The sequence below is a fragment of the Varanus komodoensis genome, unplaced genomic scaffold, assembly GCF_004798865.1.
Source record: "Varanus komodoensis strain SLA01 unplaced genomic scaffold, ASM479886v1 scaffold13_1, whole genome shotgun sequence".
NCBI classification, from domain to species: domain Eukaryota; kingdom Metazoa; phylum Chordata; class Lepidosauria; order Squamata; family Varanidae; genus Varanus; species Varanus komodoensis.
Window position 1 is genome coordinate 7557036 of NW_025335408.1, and position 22947 is coordinate 7579982.

Here is a 22947-nt window from a genome sequence, read left to right on the forward strand (position 1 = left end):
CACTGCTTGGAAACATTCCTTACGGAAAAAATATGGAGAACTTTGTAAGGCGGCGCTCTTGTAAGCGGCAACGGAACTCGCTGAACGAGCCATAAAAACTACATGCTCCTGAGGCCAGTGCATGACGGCTGGTTCCGACGTCACTCGAGCTCCAGAAGCGATTGGCTATCTTAAAGCCACACCCCCGAACGTGCCTGTCCCCGCCTCAGCCAAGGCTCTCTATAAAGGTAGCGGCAGCGGCAGCCCCCCGCCTTTAGTTCCTGGCGTCTGAGAGGAGAAACATGTATCGACTTCGTTCACGGGCATCCACGGGGATTTCTACCGCTGCTACAGCTTTGCCTATCACCTGCTTTCCTCAATCACATCCGCTGCCTCGGTCCGGGAAGCCGGCCTCACAGAGACGTTTCTATAGTAAAAAGCGCTCCTGCTCTTCTATCGGCTGATTGTCACTGTCGCCCGGGCGAAAGGGAAGAAGCCAGGCCGGAGACCAAGACCCCCGGTGCGAGAGCGCCAGAAGGAACCGCGCGGAGCTATTGCCGCTACAGGCCGCCGCCATGCCCAAGTCTAAGCGGCGAGGAGGGGGTAACCCGCGCGGAACATCAGGTGAGGGGGCTCGCACGCATGCGCCCCTGCCGCGACGTATTCTGGTTTCTGTAGTTCCCTCTAGTGGCTTTCTCGGCGACGGCTGGTTGGAAATGGACTGCGTGTCCCATGATGGTGTGCGATAGGGTGGTGTGGGGGAGGGGGAAGCCGGCATTAGGCCTAAGTGACGTGGGCCGTCCCTTCTTGCTTAAGATCCGCACTGAAGAGAACTTCGGCGGCGATCATTCGTGTATTTGGCCCAGCTCATTCTCTGTATTAGAAAATGGAGCATTTTAATTTGACTTTTGCATAAGAAGAGTCATCCCGGCTCAGAATAAGGGAGAACCTAGGCCAGCATTCTGTTCCCACAAGGGCTGCCCAGAGGATTCCTCAAGTAGGTTATGAATGCAGCAGCTCCGTCCTGCCCAGGTTCCCCAGTAACCGCTGTACACACTACCCCTGATACTAGATGTAGTCATCAGGGCTGGTAGCCATGGACAGACTTTACAATGAATTTGTCTAATTCCTTTTTAGAGCTCTCCAAATTGATGGCTACCGCTAATTCTTGATCAGTGAATTCCATAGTGTTTAAGTGTGAAGAAATGTCTCCTTCTATCTGTCCAGAATTCCCCACTAATCACTTCATGGAATGACTCCAGTTCTAGTAATTTGGGGAAAGGGAGGAAAAATGTGTTCCTCTCCACACCGTGCATAATTCTGTACACCTCTACCATAACTCACATTGAAGTTAAAACTTTAGTACACAATGTTAAATCATTTAACAGTGTCATTTTCTTAGTATTGTTTGCTAAACTTGTTTTGTGACACATCTGGACTGCACCGGGTTGGCAAAGGCAGATGTAAGCATATGAGGTGTTGCGGTTCTGCATATTGTGCACAAATCTGGGGATGTAAAGATTTGAATATTTTAACTTATAAAAAGTTTACAAATTATTTCTAAAACTGTTGCATATGTTAAGAGTAGCAGAAAGCTTTTCTAATGAGCTATTGCTGGTTGTGGAATTCAGAAGTACTTTTTTGGCAATGGGCAACTATTCGAATTCCATTTCTGGTTGCTGAAGCAATGTCTTTAGTTTTAATCCTTTTGGCTTCCTGTACTGCACTGTCATGCCATATACATTGTTCAAATTATAAAATATATTTAGCCGTTTCTCCAACAGTTTCCCAAATCACAGGGTTACAGATCTGAAATGCTAGAGCTGTGCTAAAAATAAAATTCTCGGTCAGAAGCTTGAAGGTAGAAATTACTATATTATTGAAGCTTGAAGTCAGTTGTATAAGTTGGAGCAAATCCAGAGAACAGCATCTGTAAAGGTTTCTGCAAATATTGGAAGGCGTTTAAACAAGATAGGATGGTCAAATCTCGAGAACATTCATTTTTCTATATTTAATGATGTAGACAAGAGATTTTAATTTTCTGTAGTGAAGTAACTAAACTAATCTGTCTTGGTTATGTTTTTTTTTCTCAAACAAAAACAAAAGTGAGATTGGACCTATTATACTTTGTGTGAAAAGCTCAAATGCAGCTTGGAAATTATAAAGTCACAGTATGTCTAACTACAATTTTCGCCTTAAGCCACGTGTGCTTATACATGCTCTTTATGTCAGTATTGCTAAATCCTTGCTAGTATTTAAAATGCAGGAGAATACTGATAGTTTGTGGGTCATAAGCTATTAGACTGTCAACAGAGGGACCTTCTAGCTCTGGTAGTTCATAAATAACATAAGACTATCATAGGTGTCATCCAACAGGCAAAGAAGCAACAAGGTTTTAGCCATTGGTAAGAAAAAGATGAGAACTGGGAATCTGCAAACATACTTTAACTTTCTTATACTTAAATCTTCAAATAAGGTGAAACTTGGGTGTATAGTCCATATATCAGGGGAGGTCAGACTTGCTCAATGGAAGAACAATATACAGTAAATGCCAGATGCTTGAGAGCTGCAAGGCATGAACATATATTTATTTCTTCATTATGAGCAAATAGACATTGCTACAATTATCAGGCTAGTTACTGCTAGTAATGGTCTTGTGGGTCTCCAACTTGGCTGTGAGTCATTGTCAAGACTGTACAAATTAGCTCTGTTAGGGTGCTTGCCAGCTCAGCTGCTGGTTGAGCCTTGATTGGTTGAGGATCCGAGGATCAGATCCTCTGGTTGGTTGAGGTTCAGATCAGTAATATGATTCAAGCACCGCAATCAGTTATCACAGTAGGAGGCTCACGCCTTGTTCCCTGCTTTTGTTTGTACTAGCTTGGCTGCTTTGCCTTGAACTTTTTTGGCTCCCCTGCAAGCTGTGAAATAAACTCCAATAGGTCCATGTAACTTGTGAGCCTCAGTTTGGCCACCCCTGCTATGTAGTGCATGTGGGATACAAAGCAAGTGATCAAATGTTTCTCAGTTAAACTATTTACCTCTGCCCCAGTTCTGTACTTGTTGACTGTTTTTTCATGTAAAGCTACACTGTACAAACTTGGTGCATGATATAGGAAGAGTCTGTGGCAAAGTGTCGAAATCCCTTCCTCACATGTGACTGAAAGAGAAGTAAGCTTGAACTCAGCTTTGCTTTTGTAGCTTTGTTAACAACCCAGGGTTTTTTAACTTGTTTTATAGTCAACTAGAGCAGCTTTCTCCAAGCTGGTACTCTCTAGATACTTTGGAGTTCCAGCCTCCCTCTGCCCCAGCCAGCATGGCCAGTGGTCAGGAATGCAGGAAATTCTCTGAAAGGCTGCAGGCTGGGGAAGGCTAGTCAAGTGCCACTTAACATTAGTGAAATACTGTCACTGGCAGTGACATGCATAAGATTTCGAAAAGCAACAAGATTTTTTGCCACTATTGCCTAGTAGCTCACTTTCTGCTTCATTCAGCTCACAAAAGTTTTGATCTGGAAGATATGACACCCATTGTGGGCTCAACAATCCATAGCATGGCATGCATTGTCAGAATGGGTGGTTGCCCCAAAAGAAACCACCCTACAGGAAGTGTTCCTGATTGACCCACCATCAGCATCAAGTAGAACAGAGCACTGTGGATTGCTGAAAAATGTGGGTTTTTCAGATGTAGCCAATTGTCAACTGTTCTTTTCAAACACTAATTGTAATCTCAGTGGAGGTGTGAATGCATAATTTAAGAAATAACATTATAACAGCATGTTAGACTTGATGGGGAGCAACTAATTCAGAATAACTTCCAGTATTAATATGAACTGCTACTAATAATGTTTTTTCCCTAGGTGCCCAGCACAGAAACATGCAGCCTTTTAGTGATGAAGATGCATCGATTGAAACTATGAGCCATTGCAGTGGCTTCAGTGATCCTGCTAGCTTCACTGAGGATGGTATGTTAATTCTTGGGTCTTATTGTAAACTTTCTGCAAAAGCAAAATCCTAACTACTTTGAGAGGTCATTTGGGTTGGAAAAAGGTTTACACCTTTGTGGATCCATTTGCACAACCCAGACAATCAGAAGTGAAGCACTATGTCTGGGCTTTGCTATTCTGTTTCCTGGGTTCAGAGGTGCATGGTAGAATTGGCACCCATTTTGCCAGCCTTTTATGGTCAGCCAGCAACATTTGTGTGGCTCACCCATGCCTAAGAATCCAGCGTGGCTTGAGTTGCTGCAGGATGGCAGAATGTACAGATGAAGACAGAAAAATGGGTGAATGGATCAAAGAGGAATGCTGTGGGAGGCAGAGGTGGGTCATGGTGGGGAAGCTGTCACAACAGCATTGCAGGGAGGCTAGAGCATAGAGAAGCAGGTAGCCAAGAGAAGGGGCTGCAACAATCAATGAATTGCAAGAGAAAATACTTTGAGTACTGGGGCAACAGAAATTTGAGTTGGAATTGGGATAATAGAGGAAGAGGAACATTAACTGGCAAGTGTTGCTCTTTGGTGGTGCAGAAAGACTTTGTTATAGAAGGCAAGAGACATCCTACAAAAAGTACTGTTGGATAGAAGAATACAGAAATTCACCTCTTTTCTAAAAAGCTATTTTAGAAATCAGTTTGTTGAATAACTGCAGATAAACTTGCATAATACTATTTACATTAAAGTGCTCCATATGTTCTCTTTACTGTGATTTGCTTATAAATGGCTCCCGCCTCTATTTCAGAAGATGGACTTTGTGTGGGGCAGAGGGGACTGGGTGCATGCCCGACAGAGCATGTTCCCTGTCCAGCCCTTGGAATCAAAATTTCTGGCTCTCTTACTTTGCTTACATTTTAGCCATTCTCTTGTTTAGGCATGCACAGCCAACATTGCAAGGGTTACATAACCTACCTGTTCAGGGTCCCAGTGAAATGAGGCTTATTCCCCCTGCCTCCCACATGTATCAGTTGCTTGTCAAAGGGATTTCTGTAATAATCCTTGGAAGCTTGGCTTGTTCTGTTGCATGAACCTGGTCAGGGTAGATGGCTGCCTTGTGTAAAAAGCCACCCAGAATCCTGCAGCATCCACACATGACCATTTCCTCTTCCGTGATCCTGTGAATTTGTTAATTCAGTCATGTTTATTCAAAAATTGTTTTACAAATAAGTGGTGGAAAAGCTGCTATTTTAATGTGGATACAATTCATTTCAGTTATGTCCATAAATGAATATATGCCAGGGGAGATTTTCAGTAAGATTTGGGTACTTAAGAAGCTGTTTTACCTTGACCTGGTTTGTGCTTAATGAGAAGCACTGCAGGTGATATTCCTGTAGGATTCTTGCCGTGATGACTGACACCTTGCAGTCGGGATGTGGCAGGAACATAGTGTTTTTCTTTACATGATGATCTGATGAGGATGGTTGTTGGGTTAGCTGACAAGCTGCCCAGAATGCATGCACTTTTTAGGGTTGCCAGGCTTGCATGTTGTACAAATCTATGGCTCATCTCTTCATGCCTCAGATATTTAAAATGGTAGCTGTCACCACAGCAACAAGAAGCCCCATAGTGAAAACAACCACCTTCTTGTTACTTTCAAACTGGCTACCGAGTTGCATCAGTCCTCTGTTTAGGACAAAAGCACAGTGGAATAAAATTGTTTTTACACAATGTCAAAGCATCATTGGTCCACCTGGGTTCCCTGAGGCAGAGTTGAAAAACCTGGGAGCCTTTCTCAGGTAGCTACCCACAGACATCATTATCAGTAGTATGGGATGGGCTAGCTCTGCAGGTTGGGATGTAACTTGCTGGGGACTGCACTCCATGGCTACTGAATTTGCTGCTGCTGGAAGGGCGCATGATCATTCTTGCAAGCAAGAAATGTGCTAACTTGTTTGTTTTCCTTGCAAAATTGTTGAGATTTTTCCTTCAGTACAGGCAGCAGCAAATAGAGCAGTTGCAGCCCTGTAAAAATGCCCATGGGGTTTGAATGGAGGCTGTGTGTTTTCTACCTCTGCAGTAATGATAGAACCACTGAGCAGAATATGTGCGAAAGAGCTGTTTGAGCAGAACTGGAACAAAGGTTGCAGCATTAAATCATTTACTCACACATGACTCAGAGAACCAATGGTCAGTCTGTTCTGGTCTAGCTGTGTGCAGACTAAAATATTTAATATGTATCTTGTCACATGTGTGTAGGGCCTGAAGTTGAAGAGGAAGCAACCCAAGAAGACTTGGAATACAAGCTGAAGGGACTAATTGACCTTACATTGGACAAGAGGTACAGGAAGCTGAGTAGTCCGTTGAAGTCACTTTTCAGATTGGTTTTAAATCATGTACAAATCAGTTTTCAATATGTCTCACTTTGCAGATAGCTGATGTCACTTAATAGTTCGGAAAATACCTTTCAGATTGTTTTGGCCTACCATCTCATTTTTCAGTGTGCTCACATAGCATGATATCTCAGCCCACTACTCCTTCGAGTAAGCACTATAGCATTCATCCAGCATCCTGGAGCTGCTATTCCCAGTAACATTGTCTTACTGTTACTATTAATGTTTAAACATACCTGGTAACATATTCTTTACCACATCTATTTATTATTGCTATTGATATAATATTGTGTGTATTGCACATTTTTCTTCTTGCAAGGATCACAAATGGCTTAAGCCATTTTTGTCTTCACAAAAGCAGCTCAGGTAGATTTGACTGAGTTTTAACTAGCGCTAGCCTACTGCCTCTGATACTAGACATAGATATTATGTATCCCTTGAGAGTCTTTTCCCCCATGAAAAGAAGGATAAAGGTGACAATTATGTGAACCGATAATTTTCAATGCCTTTTTTTTCTTTCTTAATAGTGCAAAGACAAGGCAATCAGCTCTTGAAGGTCTTAAAAATGCCTTGACTTCAAAAATACTGTATGAGTTCATCCTGGAAAGGAGAATGACACTAACAGATAGTATTGAACGCTGTATCAAGAAAGGTAACAGCTGTTCTGTTTTTCTGTAAAACAGTGTTATTTTGTTTAGATGAATTTCTTTCAGATTGAGTTACACAGTTGGTTGTTCTCTCTATCTAGGCAAGAGTGATGAGCAATGTGCAGCTGCAGGGCTGGCCTGTCTACTTTGTGTGCAGTTGGGATCAGGCATTGAAAGTGAGGAGGTCTTTAAGACCCTTGCACCTATTCTGAAGAAGATACTATCTGACGGGTCAGCAAGTATACAAGCAAGGCAAGCTGTAAGTATCAAATGTCTAGTGTTAAAAAATTGTTAGGAGAAATCTTGTATACCATGTTTCCTTCTCTACCTTTTCTATATTATTGACAAACTTAGCATTTTGTCTTGTCACCTACTCTAGAATATCAAAAAGGTGGCCTGTCCTGCATTATCTTTGTTTTGTGTTGCGGGGCTGTTAGTTGTAGTTCATGGCAAGAGTTGGTAGAAGATATTTGATTTTTGGACATCTGCTCCCAGTATTCATGACCATTGGCCATGCTAGCAGGGGTATTTTGAAGGCTGTAATACCCAGAGACCTATGCTTTGCCTATTCCTGGTTAATGGTGGTAAAAGCACAGGGGTCTGTTCAACTCAGTGTTTTACGAATCACTAGTAAAGAAAGGACCCATGGGAATATTAGAAATAGTCACTGAGCAAGCAGACAGATGATATTTGGAAGCTGGAAGTGACAGTGTCCAGTAATATAGTACTCCAGTCATTAAGACCTGGCCCAGTCTTTAAAAGAAAAACCCTGAAGGGTCTGACCTAGGAGAAGTCTTAGACTGCCACACTGTATGAACACCCTTTGTTTTCTGTAAAATCATTTAAGACTGCAGTCAAGCACTGATTGAAATGTATTGCCCCGTCTTCATTCTGAAATAATCCCAAAGTGGGGTATAACCAGTGCAGCACAATAAAGTCATAAACCAATCAAATTGGGGGGGGGGGTGATGACAGTAACATAGATAAAAAAATAATTTACACAAAGCAGCAACACAATAAAACTTGGTTGAATGGAATAGCTTTAGTTGGGGAGGGGAAGTTCCACAGTTTCAATGTCTGTATTGGAATGTCCTTTCTGGGTTGCTGCATATCGAACTCCTGGCAAATGTGGCAGTGTCAAGAGTTATCCATGCATAATCTTAATATTGGGACAGGAACATACAGCCATGGTATGGCATGACATGTCAATATGCTAATGCATAGCAGATGCTGTAATTTAGCTAAAAGTATGTAAGCAAAAGTGAGTTTCTATACAGGAATGGTGATAGGACTCAGTGTAAAAGACAAATAAGTTGAATCAATTTGAAATACTATTATTACATTACATTTATATCCTGCCTTTTGTTGTCTTATGAGCAGCCCAAGATGGCTTACAGAGTTAATTTTTATCTAATGACAACCTTGTGAGAGTAGGTAGTTTAGGATGGTAGCCAGTGACTTGTCCGAAGTCACCCAGTGAGCTTCATAGCCAAGTGGAGACTAGAATCCAGATCTCCCAGGTCCCCACAATCTAATGACCACATGAGTTCTCAGTAGCACAGAGTCAGCTGTAGTAATACCTTGTTTATTCTGTCAGTTCAAAATGTTATCCAAGTATAAGTCAAACCAAAATTGAAAATATATCTTCTGTTTCTTTTGTCTAGTGTGCAAACTGCTTAGGAGTCTGTTGTTTTATTGCCACCGATGATATCACGGTAAAAAATTTTTTATAATAATTTTTATCAGTGGTAAAATACTGAATGGTCCTGCTTAGCACCTTCATTGAACCTTTTTTTAAAACTAGGAATTATACTCAACAATGGAATGCCTGGAAAATATCTTCACCAAATCTTATCAGAATGAGAAAAATTCAAATAGCATTTCCAGCACCCAGAACACAGTTCTTCACATCAGTGCACTCTTGGCATGGACCCTTCTGTTGACCATCTGCCCAATGAATGAAGTGAAGAAAAAACTTGAAATGTAGGTATTCTGTTCCTTAGAAAATTATCTTGGGAGTAATCATTGGGCAGATCATTGTTCTGGTGTGGGGTGGGCAGGGCAGAGATCCATAGTCAGAGAAACCACCATATCCAGGACCCTGCTGGGCCCATGATAGAAACTGGAGATTTGTTTTTCTTCTTTTTCTTTCATGTTTTCCTTCATTGGTTTCAATGGGATGGAAATTGTACAACAAAACTGGAGCTAGTATATGCATTTCCCATAATTCAGTGAGTGATCAGGGAAATTTAAAAAAACTTCAGTACATAGGACACACACTTTTGCTTTATGACAAGTACAGTATTTCTTTTGGTTAAGTCAGATGCTCTTATTATTCCCAGGCATTTGCATAAATTTCCCGTCCTGTTATCCTGTGATAATGTAAACATGAGGATTGCTGCTGGTGAAACCTTGGCTCTCTTGTTTGAACTGGCAAGAGCAACAGATGGGGTAAGTTCAAAGTATTATAAAACAGAAGGTAGAAAGATGAGGATGGTGTATTTTTGCAGTCCGTTTTACAACATGAATTATAGCATTTGATGCTTTATGGTGGAGAAATATGGCATTATGTATATAAATTGACAGTACAAAAAAGATTGTTCTAAACAGTGGCTTGATACAAACTCAACTTTTTAATACCTCTGCTAATAGCAGTTGATTAGTTACACTGCAGAAATAGAATTGCGTTTCAGTGGCTTGTAGTCCTGCTGAATGTTTGTATGACTGTCCTGTCCTCTTGAATATGGTAAGGTGTAATAATGTGGCCCTGTAAAGTGTCTCCCTTTAGTTCATATCTGCCAGCAGTATCCAGTAGTCATAAACTTACTTTGGATACTCTGGTGTTGATGCAGTAAGTTCACGTTGAATCTTTTGAATAATTTTTTCCAGACTTAGAAGTTTTAATGTTTCTTTATTAATATCTTTACTGTTTTCTTCAGTAGCATTAAAGAAAATAGTCTCAACTTACCTATGTGCCATCTTGGAAGGGTAGCCAGAGAAAGTCTTGGCAACTTAGGATAACAGAAAAGAGTAAATGTAAATGAGTCATAGCACAGTATCTAAATACAATTCTGGTTTATGCAATTCAAGCTTTTGCTGCAGCTTGAGTCTGAGCTATAAAATGTGAAGTTTGCCTTTTGTAAAACCCCACTGGATTAATATAATCAAACTAGCTACTACAACCCTAATAACCTAGTCATTCACTATAGCTCAGACCCTATAGGATGTTAATGTATCATTTCTTTAATGCATGCTGCTTTCTTAGAGTTACATAGAACTGCATTTCTCATTTTAATGTCCATTCCTCAGTTTGGAGAGATCTGTTTGGGATTTTTGGTTATTCCTTTTGGCTTGATATGGCCAACCTAAAACAATAAGTATCTTCTGCATACCCGTCAACTCATTGCTTACCCTACTAATACCACTTAAGAACCCATTTAACCAGAGTTTTAAAATCCTGAATCTGTTGAGCATATACTCATTTGAAACCATTCATGTCAGACATGTGAACTACTGTTCTGGGTTCCCATGCAAATCATCATGCCAATAGATTTCATTACGTTAGACTGCCTCTCTAAAATGTCAGGGTCCAGAGATGAATGAAAAGAGCTACTTTGAATTTCAGGAACTGAGTCCAACTTGAAGGGAGGGCTCAAAGGTGCAGTATAAAATTTCTTGCTTTTGATATGGAAATAAGCTTACTGTTTGCTAAGTAATAGCTGTCTGGTACTGCATTTGAATTATTCTAAATAATATAAAACATAAAGTAGGTCTATGAACGAGTTCAATTCTTTGGGACTTTGGAAACTTGAGTCAACCTACAAAATGACATTGTAAGCAACTGTTCTTTTTCTTTTCCCTCTGGCTAGGATTTCTTTTATGAAGATATGGAACTTCTAACCCAGAAATTGAAGGCTCTGGCTACAGATGGGAATAAACACCGTGCTAAGGTAGACAAAAGGAAACAGCGATCTGTCTTCAGAGATGTCTTGCGAGCTGTGGAGGTAAAGTGCAATGCAGTATAAAAAGATACCTTTCAAAATAATAAAAACTGGTTTTTTAGTAAGGGGATCCTGCTCAAAGTCAACTATACAGCTGGTTAATGAAACATGTGAGACCTTTAATGTTTAGCAGACTTCATAGTGGGTGGTTGGGGGAAACTCAAGCAGTGTGAGGTTCTTTAGAGCTGATGATGGTTTTGTTTAAAGGGCAGCTTGGTGTCAGAAAACTAACAGCCTAATCTTGAGTTCCCAAAGACCTCAAATTCCTTTCTCAAGGCTGCTGGCTTCTTGTTCCAAAGCACAGACAAAGATAGGGCATTCCAGTGTTCATATTTTAATCATAGAGACATAACTTTTAAAGAAACTTTATAAATGAGAGTAGAGAAGGTTAGAATATCAACCAGTGCATTAATACTGCAGCTGTATTTTGGAGGCTCGTATGCCCTTGCCACTTCTCTACTTGAATAAGATAGACTAATAACATAAAGCTGCCCTCTCCAACCTGGTACCCTCCAGATGTTTAGCATGGTCTACTGGATGTAGCTAGTTGGAGCTGTAGTCTCGTACTTCTGGAGACCACAGGTTAGGGAAGGCTGGCATAGAGTTTACTAACTTGCTTGCCTTAATATGCGCAAGGGCTGTTAGTAGCATTTCTAATGCCACACCTGGCATTGCTGCTTGTTTTGGTTTTTTTACAGGAGCATGACTTCCCCACTGAGACAGTAAAATTTGGACCAGAGCGCATGTACATTGACTGCTGGGTTAAAAAACAAACATATGATACGTTCAAGGACATTTTAGGATCAGGAATGCAATATCATCTGCAGGTAAACCAATATACATTCTTTTTTTTACCTTATTCTACTCTGTGACTAACAATACTTTCTGACTACTATGAAAATACAACATCAGTGAGGTTCAGGGAGCAGTATTGCCCCTTGAATCCAGCTGGGAGCTACCTTAATTTGCCGCCAAAGTAGTCCAGCAGGAGGGGTATGGAGAGACAAACTGCTACATAGCTCCTTCTAGAAAGGACAAAGCAAGAGTTTGCAGTTGTGAAATTTGTTGGTGTTGCAGCATCAGAAAAGGGGGAATATGTTTTCAAAATAGGTCCTTTTTGTTGCCTTATTTTCTAAAAACTGGGTTATTTTGCAGCCTTTCCCTGGCCACTGTGCTCAAAAGGCCAAGGATGGTTGTATGTGGGCTGCATGTTGAGTCCTGCTCTAGAGTAAGGGAAAAGATAACCATTTTGTGATTATTCTTTTGCCTACACTATGGTAGGAAACATCTAGATTTCTGAGCAGGACTGCAAGAAACAGGACTGCAGTTATGCTTGGAGGCCCCTAATCTTACAAGCTTAATCGCAATCACCGAATGCTTGAGAGTGCAACATTTTGCACACTTCTAATGACTCAAATGTTCTGTGCAGTCAAATGAGCTCCTCCGGAATGTGTTTGAACTTGGGCCACCACTGATGCTTGATGAGGCAGCTCTTAAAACCATGAAGATTCCCCGTTTCGAAAGGGTATGTTACTTGTGTTCTATTCAGCTGAATTATCTGGTTTTTCTACTAGGTACCATTTCTGCCTTACCATTTAATGCTTTTTCTGGGGTACTTGTCTCTCGGCAAAAATGTTGGAACAGTAAAGTAAACCTGTCCCATGGCCAGTACTGTTCCTTTACCTTGTCTAGTAGTAGCAAAGAGCTAGCAGAGTAATGCCAGCATAACACTCTGTGCACTTGGCCCGTCAGGGCCCATATCCAAGCTTGGGTTTCTTCCTCGGCTTTGGGGCAGGTGTATTTGTGTGAATTGGGGAGGAGGAGCAGTGTGGGGGGCAGGTCTAAGCAGCGTGGAGGAGGTAGGGTATGAGGCAATTCATGGGACCACTTTCCAGGTTTGTACAGCGGAATTACTAATATTCCTAGGCTGCCCTTTCTTTGGGCTTTGGATGGTCAACAAATTGCCTGTTTCATCTTGACCCTCTTAACCAAAAACCAGCTCAAATAACTTCTAGTCTGCAAGGGAAGCAGGTAGTTGTACAGTAACAGGCAGCTGCTATAGATCCCTTTCAGTGTTTGATATGTAGCCTGAATAAGCAAGAAACTGATATTTTTGATGAGTGGGACAAAATGGAAAAGAGTTTATAGTTCTCTATATGAGCATCAGCTGCCCCACATGTGAAACCTATCGTTAGTGAGGGCAGATGCTCTAATCTATTAGTTAAAACAATTTGGTTTTAGCTAACCTTATTGTTAAGGGCAATACTACTTTGAAATTGCAGTAAATGTATTATCAACATTTCTATGCTGGTATGTTCTAAAAGGTAACAAATGATTTTTTAAAAATACATTAGGAACAGTAGAACCAGGAAAACTCTTCAAAAGTAGCACCTGAAAAAAGAATGTCTTTCTTTATTTAAACATTTTTACCCTGTTCTTCCCGAAAAACATCTCAGGACAGCTTACAATAATTAAAATAATAATATGATAGTACAATAATTAAAACAATAAATAGCAAACAAAGCAGAAATAATCACTTCCACAAAACTAAAAAAGAAAAGAGTCTTGGCTCTTTGTCAGAAAGCTGTGTCACCATGGTCTCTTCTGGCAATCCATCATGAAAGTCAGGCATAGCATAAGAGGATGAGATCAGCACCTGGTTAAAGAACAGGAAATATATTGGGAATCCATGGATATTTCTCATAGTGGAAAGATGGAAGAAAGGAGGTTTGCTGGTGATGTGACCAGGTTTGCTGATGACACCAAATTATTCAGAATGGTAAAAGCAAGGAACAGGTTGAAAAGAACTTTAAAAGGATGAAACAAAATGGCAGATGCAGTTCATTGTGAAGTGATGTATATTAGGACAAAAATTCCTTACTTCAAATCGGATGATGGGGTTTCATCTGGTAATGACTGATGAGGAAAAGGTTTTTGGGATAATAGTATATGGATTGGTTATAAAGGTTGTCTAATGAGCAGGAGCTATAAAGAGAGAAAGTACTTCATATTAACTATAGAGTTAAAACTACAAAATTTTCTTCTGCTGAATGTGGACAGGAGCACCAACTTTAAAGATGGCTTTAACAGGAAAATTAGAATGGAATGAAGGTTAGTCATGATGGTTTTATGCTACCTCCTCAGAGGTCACATGCATCTAGCTAGCAGTAGCTGGGAGAAGTAGGAACAGGACATTTCCCTCATGCCTTCCATAGGTATCATGTTTGGCTGCTGGAAAACAGGATACTGAACCAGATAGGTAATCTCATTGTCTTGGTACCACCACAGAAAACACGCTATGCCTCAAGCCTGCCTCACCTTTTCTGACATTTGGGGCCATGGACAAGGGCCTTAGCAGATAATCTGGGAGCATGCTTTATATGGATGGAAGCAGTCTTCAGATCCCTGGCTCTTTCAATTCCAGTGTGCTGAACTGAGCTGCAGAATATACTGATAGCCAGCACAGATGTTCTTGCGGTGCATTTTTTGTTATATTGTTCCTGTTCTGGTCATTTGCATTTTGGACTTATTAAAATTTCTGAAGTCTTCAAATGGCAGCATATTATAATGCAGTCAGGTGGTAGCACATCAGCTTATAAGTGGGAAGGACTTATAAGAGACCAGTTATGGCTTCCCTAAGAGAGGATGGAGCTAGTGTTGGGTTATAGCATAATTTTATAGAGGTTTGCATGGGACCTATTTATCCAGTCAACTTTATCCTCAAAGTGCCCTTCTGCTTATCTGAACTATTGTCTTTCGGCAGTTGCTATGTTCTCAGTGGATTTTTTCCCCCCTCTTGCCATGGATATCTGTGATGAACATTGTGCAGAAAATGTATATTTTCTTAGATAATGAGTAGTTTATTAATATTACAAAATGTGTTTTCCCACTTTTTCAATGATACATTCCTTCTGGCAGAAAGGGATAGAAATAAAACTCATAAACCAAAGGCCTGACTGTGCTGGCAGGGTTGCTTAGCAGTAATTTAAATTGTACAGCATTCTCTAGACAGGCTGATAATATGCAGTCACGTCTAGTTTCAAGGCATTGTGGCTGTAATTCTTCTTGCTTTAATGTGGAATTATGAAGTTATACCTTCAGAATTTGGTAGTGTAGAACAAGGCAACTCTTAAGTGATGCTGACAAATAGCACAAGACTGCCTAGTTCCGATACATTCACATGCCAGATACTTCAGAGTATATCTGTGCAGGATGAATGTAAAATCCCAAAAGTTGTCAGAGGAGCATTTATCACTTGTTTGGCTTTACTAGAATGAGTAAATTTTTCTTTTGCCTTTTTTTTCCAGCATCTCTACAACTCCGCAGCATTCAAAGCACGGACAAAGGCTCGAAGCAAATGTCGTGATAAAAGGGCAGATGTGGGTGAAGTGTTCTAGAGGAACTATTGAAGACCTTTAACTTGATTTTGGTTAAATCTAATTCCTGTTAAGTGTAATTAATTGTAGTACTTAAAGTGAAATGAGGCATTTTAACTGTCCTCTTAGGTATTTTGCATATATGTAATGTAATAGGTGTTTGTTAACTGCCTAGGTGGATATTTGTAGTGTAGATTAGAGTGTAGAAGGTTGGGAGGGAAGCTTCTGGCACTATATGGTATGTGAGCCTGGCTCGTGATTCTGGCATAATTCTTAAATCACTATTAGTCACTTGGTGCTGAGGACTGTTTTGATTCAGCTCATTGGTTTTAGCAAACTAATGAAATAGGTGAGAAATTCTAAGATGAATACTCTGTGAGGCTGAACATGCCTATTTTATGGTCAACAAACTATTTTAAATCTCAACATCAAGGCTGTTACAGTGACCTTGGTGTACCATGCAGGGCCCCTCCAGCTCAGTGAAGCTGGATTTTCAATGAAGTAGCAGACAAATGTTTAAAGAAATGTTGTGTATCACATTCTGAAACTTGGATAATAAAATATATTTATCTCTGAAATCTGTTTTTATATGAAATATCCTTCTGAAATGAGTTGATGTCAAAAAGCTTTGATTATTCTAGGCAGGTGATCTCATGGTTGTGAAAGGCCAGCTACTTAAAGTAAAATAGTGATTTTCAATGTAACCCACTTCCCCAAGTGAGTTGGGGAAGAAGTGGAACAGACTCTGTTTGGTGTATTCCAAGGTCCTGCTGCTTTCTGACAGCTAGGCCAGTTGATAGAGCACTCTCCCCTGAGATACCTGGGTCTAAATGCTTCTAGCACGCTACCCATGAACTGTGACCTGAAATGTGGTGCAGCAAGGGCCTTGGGCACAACGGAACATTTTCCTTATTACACTTGGGAGGTGTAAATGCTTGGGCACTTTGTCTTGTTGCTGAAAGGAGAAGGAGCCAAAAACAGCTCCGGCCACAGGAAATTCCAGACTTCAGAAACTACCCCAGAAAAGTTTTCATCTCTAGTTGTCACCTGACTTTGCCATCACAGGACAATGAGAGTAGCATCCCTGCTGCCACTGTGTGGACAAGGTCATCCACTGGGGGCTTGAAAGTCAAAACCAACTGAATTCTGTGTGTAACCCAACTGGAAGTCAGTGAGAAACTTCCAATTCTGAGTAGCAAGTCCAGGTTAACAGCTTGTTGAGCACTTTTCAGGATCAGCCATAGCTTCTGGATGCTGTTTAAACTCAGTATATGGGTGCTGCAGCAATGCAATCATAGGGAGCCAATGTAGTGAAGTGGTTAGTGTTGGACTGGGGCCTGCAAAATTGAGTTCTACTTCATCTTCAGCCATTAAGCTCACTGAGTGACTTTGAGCTAATCATGGGTACTCCGCCTACCTACTTCATAGGGCTGTTTGGACAAAAAGGAAAAAAGACTTGTAAGCTGCCTTGGGCACCTTTTAGGGTTAAAAAAGGGGTGTACATTTGAAGTATAGATTATGAAGGCAAGGTGGTTTTTCCCAGGAGACGATGTACCAAGTGAGTTAGCTGAGGCGATGAATGTCACATGATCCTCAAAAAAAACCTAGATCCATTGGTGTCCCAAACAACTGGTCCATAAGGAAGCAAGCTCTAGGTCAAACTCCTAAGGTGCATTCCAGCAGCTTGGTAGTGCCTTAGAGTTTCAGTTATTAGTCTCTATACGGTCCATTACTGAAGCCTGCCCACAACATCAACCGCTATACCTGGATTAGCTGAGAAAAGGCAGAACTAGGTACTGATGACACCCAAATCAACAACCTTCATCTGCAGTTCCATGCAGAAATGAAGCAGTATGGTAGATGTGATGAAAGGTACTAGGAATAAGGTTTTTAAGTGAGAAAGGAAACTTAACTGGGAATATGCCAGCACAAGGAAATCTGACTTGTGCTTGATGGGTTTCCTGCCACCTTTGAATTTGACATTGCAAATAGAGCAAGTTGAGGGGTTCCTTTTGGAGGGAGGGGTTGAGGGGGTTGGCAGGCTGCCTCTAAGATGGCCCATGTTTTGCACACCTTTTTGACTGAAATTTCCACAAGTCTATGCCTGAAAAATATCCCTGTGCATGTGCAGAGGCCTGTTTCAAGATGAAGGCGTTCATTGGTGGGCTTCCTTCACATTTTAAAAACAAGGGCTTTTAAAAAGACTTTAGAAACTAATGAAACCTGCTGACTGACAAGGATGTTTATGTATTTTTGCATGGCCTCTTTAGAAAGCAGCTTCTGTAAATATGACCCAGGATGCAATATGCCCAGAATACTGCTGCACCATAAAAGCTAGTATTCACATTCCTGACTGGCATCTAGAGGAGGAGGTAGCCCACCACTCTTACACTGTTTTAAAATCAGGCTTAAACTTGCTGCATACCTTGTTTCAAAACATAGTGATTGCCTGATAGTTACCTATCTAGACATAGAAACAACTCCAATCACACAAGAAAAGTCTAGTAATATTAATGTCAATATTCACTTGTTTCTTTTAGCCGTACACATATTAATATATGAAATATTCAAATATAAATGAGTGGATGTAGATGGAATATATGGAGAAGTGGTAAATGTATGATTACTGGCCCACTCAGCCATTGAGCTCACTAGGGGACCTGGGCAAGGCACTGTCTCACAGCATAACCTACCTCACAGGGGTGTTGTGTGGATAAAATCAAGAGGAGGGTTATGAAAGCTGGGTTGGGTTCTTTGCAGGAAAAAAGGGATATCAATTATAACAATAACAGATATGTTTTTTGTGTATTTAAAAATGTTTCTGAGGCACTTTCCCATTAAAAGTCTCCAAAGTGACTGTTCGTTTCAAAGTTAACGTTGCATTAAAGCTAACCAACAAAAGCCAGAGGACCAAAGTCAGTACAACAGCAGACAATAAAACCAATGGACAGTTAGGGGAGCTTTTACTTCCATTTAAAGCTTTGGTAAATCAAAAGGGCTTTGACCTGATGCCTAAGTAATCACAGAGAGGGTATTACAAGAATGGAGTGCTACGACCTCACAGCAAAGGTTCTGTGTTCTTGCAAGACTGGTCTTCTATACTGACTCAGCATAAGAAAACGAGTCATGTGGAATCAGATCACAAGCCTATATATAATCCAGCATCCTGTACACATAGGGATGAATAGATTCATTGATTTATTAGATTTCTATTCCATCTTTTTTCTTACAAGATGAAAATTGCTGCTCTCAGGCTTTATCCCCACAAGAACAACCCTGTGAGGTAAATTGAGAATCCGTGACTGGCCCAAAGTCACCCAGTTGCCTCCATGGCCAAGCAGGGCCTAGAATCCAGATCGCCTGAGTGCCAGGCTCACACTCTTCACCACTACATCAAACAGGCTCTAGATAGTTCTGGGAAGTCCACATGAAAATGTTAAATTCTCTGCAGTGAGCCAGGAACTTTTATGCTAGGAAAAAGCATTACAGAAATGTGAACACCATCCACACATTTGATTAAGACAGTGGATTTGTATCTAATGTGGACCTTATAACAGTGTTCTGCATACAACACTCACATAATCCAATCAAACATTTGAAACCTGACAACTTGGCTGAAATGAATACTAAATATAGATGGAAAGAACAGTCTGCTTCAGAACTGAGCTTGTGGGTTCCATTCAGACTCCAATGAATTTCCAGAAGAGCAAGGAACAGCATGCAGTCTATTTTGTGCTGGCACATAATGTTGGAATTCTTCGGCAAAGGAGTATAGATGGCCATGCTTCAGCTGTAAGTAATACTCAGTTTCTTATATCTTTAGAATTTAAATAAATTCTTAAATAATGAATAATAAATAATTCTTTGCTCAACTGAAGCCTGGAGCTACCTTTCTAGCAATTTCTGTCCTTATATTAAAGAAAAAGTTATGAGTCAGTGACCAAATACTGACAATCACTCAAATGGCAGAAAGATGGTATTTGCTGTGTCAAGGACCAATGAGTACTTAGTGCTCTGTATGTATGCTATTATTGCCTGCTTGTGGTCACCCTTGAGGGAAAAGCCAAAATTGGATACAGCATCTTGTTTCTAATTCTACAGAAATCCAAAGTGCAAAATGGAACGGTAGGCTTTAGTTATTCCAAACGGTACTTAAAACCACTCAGTCAAAGCCAGTTACATTTAGCAGAACCGAGTTAAGTAGAAGTTTCTTCCATTTTTCAGTTTTTCTTTTCCCTTCAGAACAAGAAAAGTTGAGGAAGCAAAATCTTCAAAAAATTTAAGGTGGGTTACAGGCTGAAGATTGTGGTGATTCTTTATAACTCCACACAGCTCATGTGCCAAACCTATCCCTGTTCTTGTGCAAGTTAGCTGTACAGCTGTCTATAAATGTCTTCAGAGGAGAAAGTAAAAATAGCAACAGTGACATGATCGTTGATTTTTGCTTTCTTCTACACGTGATATTTTCCCAAGGGAACAATAATCCATCTGTCCTGAGGGCAGTATGCTATACCTCCTATTTGACTTGACCATCTCAAATGACGCCTCTTGTAAGCTCTGTTGTTATTGCTACGTACCATCAAGTCATCTCCCACCTATGGTGATTCTGTGAATAAGAGCCCTGAAAAACATCCTGCCCTTGACAGTCCTGCTCAGCTCTTGTAAACTCAAGGCAGGTTATGGCTTCCTTTTTAGAATCAATCTCATAGCTAGTTGTCTTCTTCAGCCTTTGACTTTCCATAGTATTAGTGCTTAATCTAGTAATTCATACTTTCTCATAATGTGTCCGAAGTATGACAGCTTCAGTTTTGTCATTTTTGTTCCAGAGAAAGTTCTGCTTTGATTTGATCTACGACCCACTTGTTCATCTTTCTGTCAATCCAGTTTATTCACAAAGCTCTATTCCAGCACTGTATTTCAGATGCATCAATATTCTTCCTGTCAGCTTTCTGCACTTTCCAGCTTGCACATCCATACATAGCATAGTGTGGATGATCTTAACCTTAGTCTCCAGCAAAATGTTCTTATACTGAATAAGTTCTTGTATTGCCTCAGTTCTGCATACAGACTGAACAGATAAGGAAATAAAACACACTCTTGTCTGACACTTTTGCCTGAAGGAAATCAGTAAATCACCAAAATTAAAGCTTTTGCCAATCTTATTCATATCACTTAGTGGTAAATTCACCCCTTCCCCATTCTATTGGGTGTCCCATGCCAGCTTTGTACTATTTGACTACTCTAATGTTCAGTTGATCTATAGTCCAGATTCTAAGTCTAAAAGCATCCATCTAAGTCTTGGATGATGTGTACTTCATCCAAGCTGATGCAGCAGTCAGTAAGTGGTCTGTAATGCTTGTGCAACAGGGTTGGTTGTTGCTACACAGCTGATCACAGTGATACAACCCTGTCATGCAGGGAAGATGGCACATAAGAAGTTGCTGGTGCAGGACATCTTAAAGGCATTCTGGCCATCACTGAATTTATATATGCCAGCTCAAATATACTCAAGCAGAGTATCACAAACTGCATGGCAGGGTTACATTTACACCTGAGTTATGGAAGAGATCTACTATACTTGTGCAGTCTTTTCAAAGTCACTATCCACAACCTTTTGAAATAAGAATAAATTGTGTTGAAGACAGTCCCATTTCACAAGTCTGTGTATGGAGGACAGACTTGCAAGATCTGGAGAGCCCAAAGGGTTTGGATGCAGAGAACTGCAGGCATGAAGCTCCAGTGTAAGCTTTCTCTCTGCTTGAGCTGGTGTTACTGCACGATGTTCCCTTTCCCCTTCCTTTTCTCACTCTCCACAGTATCAATGCAATGGTGGCAAAAGTAATAGGGGAATAGTGGCTAGGAGACTGTTTCAGAGAACCCTGCTGGCTGCTTTCTTACTGTGAAAAATGCCTACATTGTACAGCTTAATGGCTGATATTTAAGGGATACTGACCACATTTGGCAATATCTTCCAGATCCTGTTGGTAACTCTTTGATTTTGTCAACAAGGTCGCTAAGTTTTGCTTCAGATCATGAGGACACTGAACAAATCAAACAAGTCACACCAGTGTTTTTCTTCCTTTCTTTTTAAGCTTAGTTCTCACAAACAGTGCCTGGAGAGCACAACTTCAGATAGGTCCCACATGGCTAGGTGCTCTTCAATACAAGTCCTGCATCCTAGAGGCGGGGGGGGGGGGGGGGCTTCATCCAAAAAAGCGAAGATGAAAGAAAGGTATCAAGGGAAAGACTCGACTGGAACACTTCTGTCTGAAAGCAATTTGTTTTATAGTGGAACATATAGTCCTTAAACTTTCTATTGCATTCTGAAGTGGTATAGCCATTGCCATTAGAGAAAATGAATGGCAATTTGTCAGAATTAACTTGAACAGTAGAAATGAACAGTAGCTGCACTGTGTTAAGGGCAGCAGCCTGCTTTATCAGGCTGTGATCCAAGACCAGGGCCCTTGCTGCTCTAAACACCAAGGAAAGGCTGACTTGGGAAATATACACTGTGGAACTCAAGACAAAGGAAAGCCCACGAAGCAAAGCAGAGCTTTATGAACCGATGCAGAATAAGATAAAAATTAAGAAACAATTCACAAACCTTGAAAGGACTTCTTCTTGTATTTTATTCCATTTCTGTTGTATGTCAACTTGCTTTTCAGGCTTTTCAGGCTTCAGGTGATGGTTCATGGAATTAGGACTGTTCATGGCAGAGGAGTCTGCTTTGAAGGTGAAAAGCAATGCCTTAGCCTTCCTTTAGGGCTGCAGCAATCCTCTTCTGTTATACAAGAATCAGAAGAAGCTGGTAGAGCTTTTAGGTGATAGAGTAAGCCAAACTCCTTTAAACCACAACAATTCCTCCATGTGCATCATCCCTACAGGAAGGAAACAACCCAATCAAAGACACTGCTCCCATTCTTCTTGCACTGTTTTTCTGCCTGATAATTCAAAAGGAGTAATTTGTCCCACTGGAAATCACACTCAGTATCACAGTTCTCATGTGTAAATGTAGTATGAGTCCAGCAACATTTATTGACTTGGATAAAAATGACCCTGTATGCTTAGTGTCTAAATAAATTAGTTGTAGACACAAATGCATTTTCTTCTTGTCCATTTCTCTTTCTGTTTGTTTTTATTTGCCCTGTGATGTTTAGAGATCCAAAGCAAGATATTCAAACTAGACTGATTTAGTGCACTTCTTCTGACTCTTCTTCCAAGGTACATTTTTTCTGGGACCCCTTCCAAAGTGTATAAGCTCTCCAGTCCATTTTATACATCTGATAAAGGAAGCTTCAGCCTCTGAAAGCTCATAGTCTTTCAAAGATCTGATATGAAATGCCACACTCAAAGACTTCTAACAATACAGGGGAGAAATTAATGATCCTGAATAATTAAGCATTGGTCCAGTTTCTCAATGTAGCACTGATAATCTTCAGAATGCTAAATAGCATTGTTGTATTTTATTATTATAGATGTGCACGCACACATGCACACAAACACAGAGGGGGAGGGAAGGGGCTGCTGCACATTAGCAGCTCAGTTTTAAGATGCTGAAGAACTTGCAAATTTGACCCTCACACCACCTGACTATGCTACCCCAAATAGACTAGCAGCATTTGTC

General features: G+C 40.6%; 1 protein-coding gene across 1 annotated transcript; it reads left to right on the top strand.

Annotated features, from left to right (window-relative positions):
• Window positions 1-254: 254 nt before the first annotated feature.
• IFRD1 (interferon related developmental regulator 1) lies at window positions 255-15901 on the top strand. The gene is made up of 12 exons (XM_044423046.1): window positions 255-603; window positions 3836-3940; window positions 6166-6247; window positions 6827-6951; window positions 7048-7205; window positions 8611-8661; window positions 8751-8929; window positions 9289-9397; window positions 10816-10950; window positions 11646-11774; window positions 12377-12472; window positions 15255-15901. The coding sequence occupies exons 1-12, from the start codon at window positions 555-557 to the stop codon at window positions 15342-15344; spliced, it is 1308 nt and encodes a 435-aa protein (XP_044278981.1). The 5' UTR covers window positions 255-554; the 3' UTR covers window positions 15345-15901.
• The last annotated feature ends 7046 nt before the right edge of the window (window positions 15902-22947 follow it).

Coding starts and splice junctions, on each gene's coding strand:
- IFRD1 (XM_044423046.1), top strand. CDS start 555: ATGCCCAAGTCTAAGCGGCGAGGAGGGGGTAACCCGCGCGGAACATCA. Junction 6,248..6,826: donor GACCTTACATTGGACAAGAG/GTACAGGAAGCT, acceptor CTTTCTTAATAG/TGCAAAGACAAGGCAATCAG. Junction 7,206..8,610: donor GTATACAAGCAAGGCAAGCT/GTAAGTATCAAA, acceptor TCTTTTGTCTAG/TGTGCAAACTGCTTAGGAGT.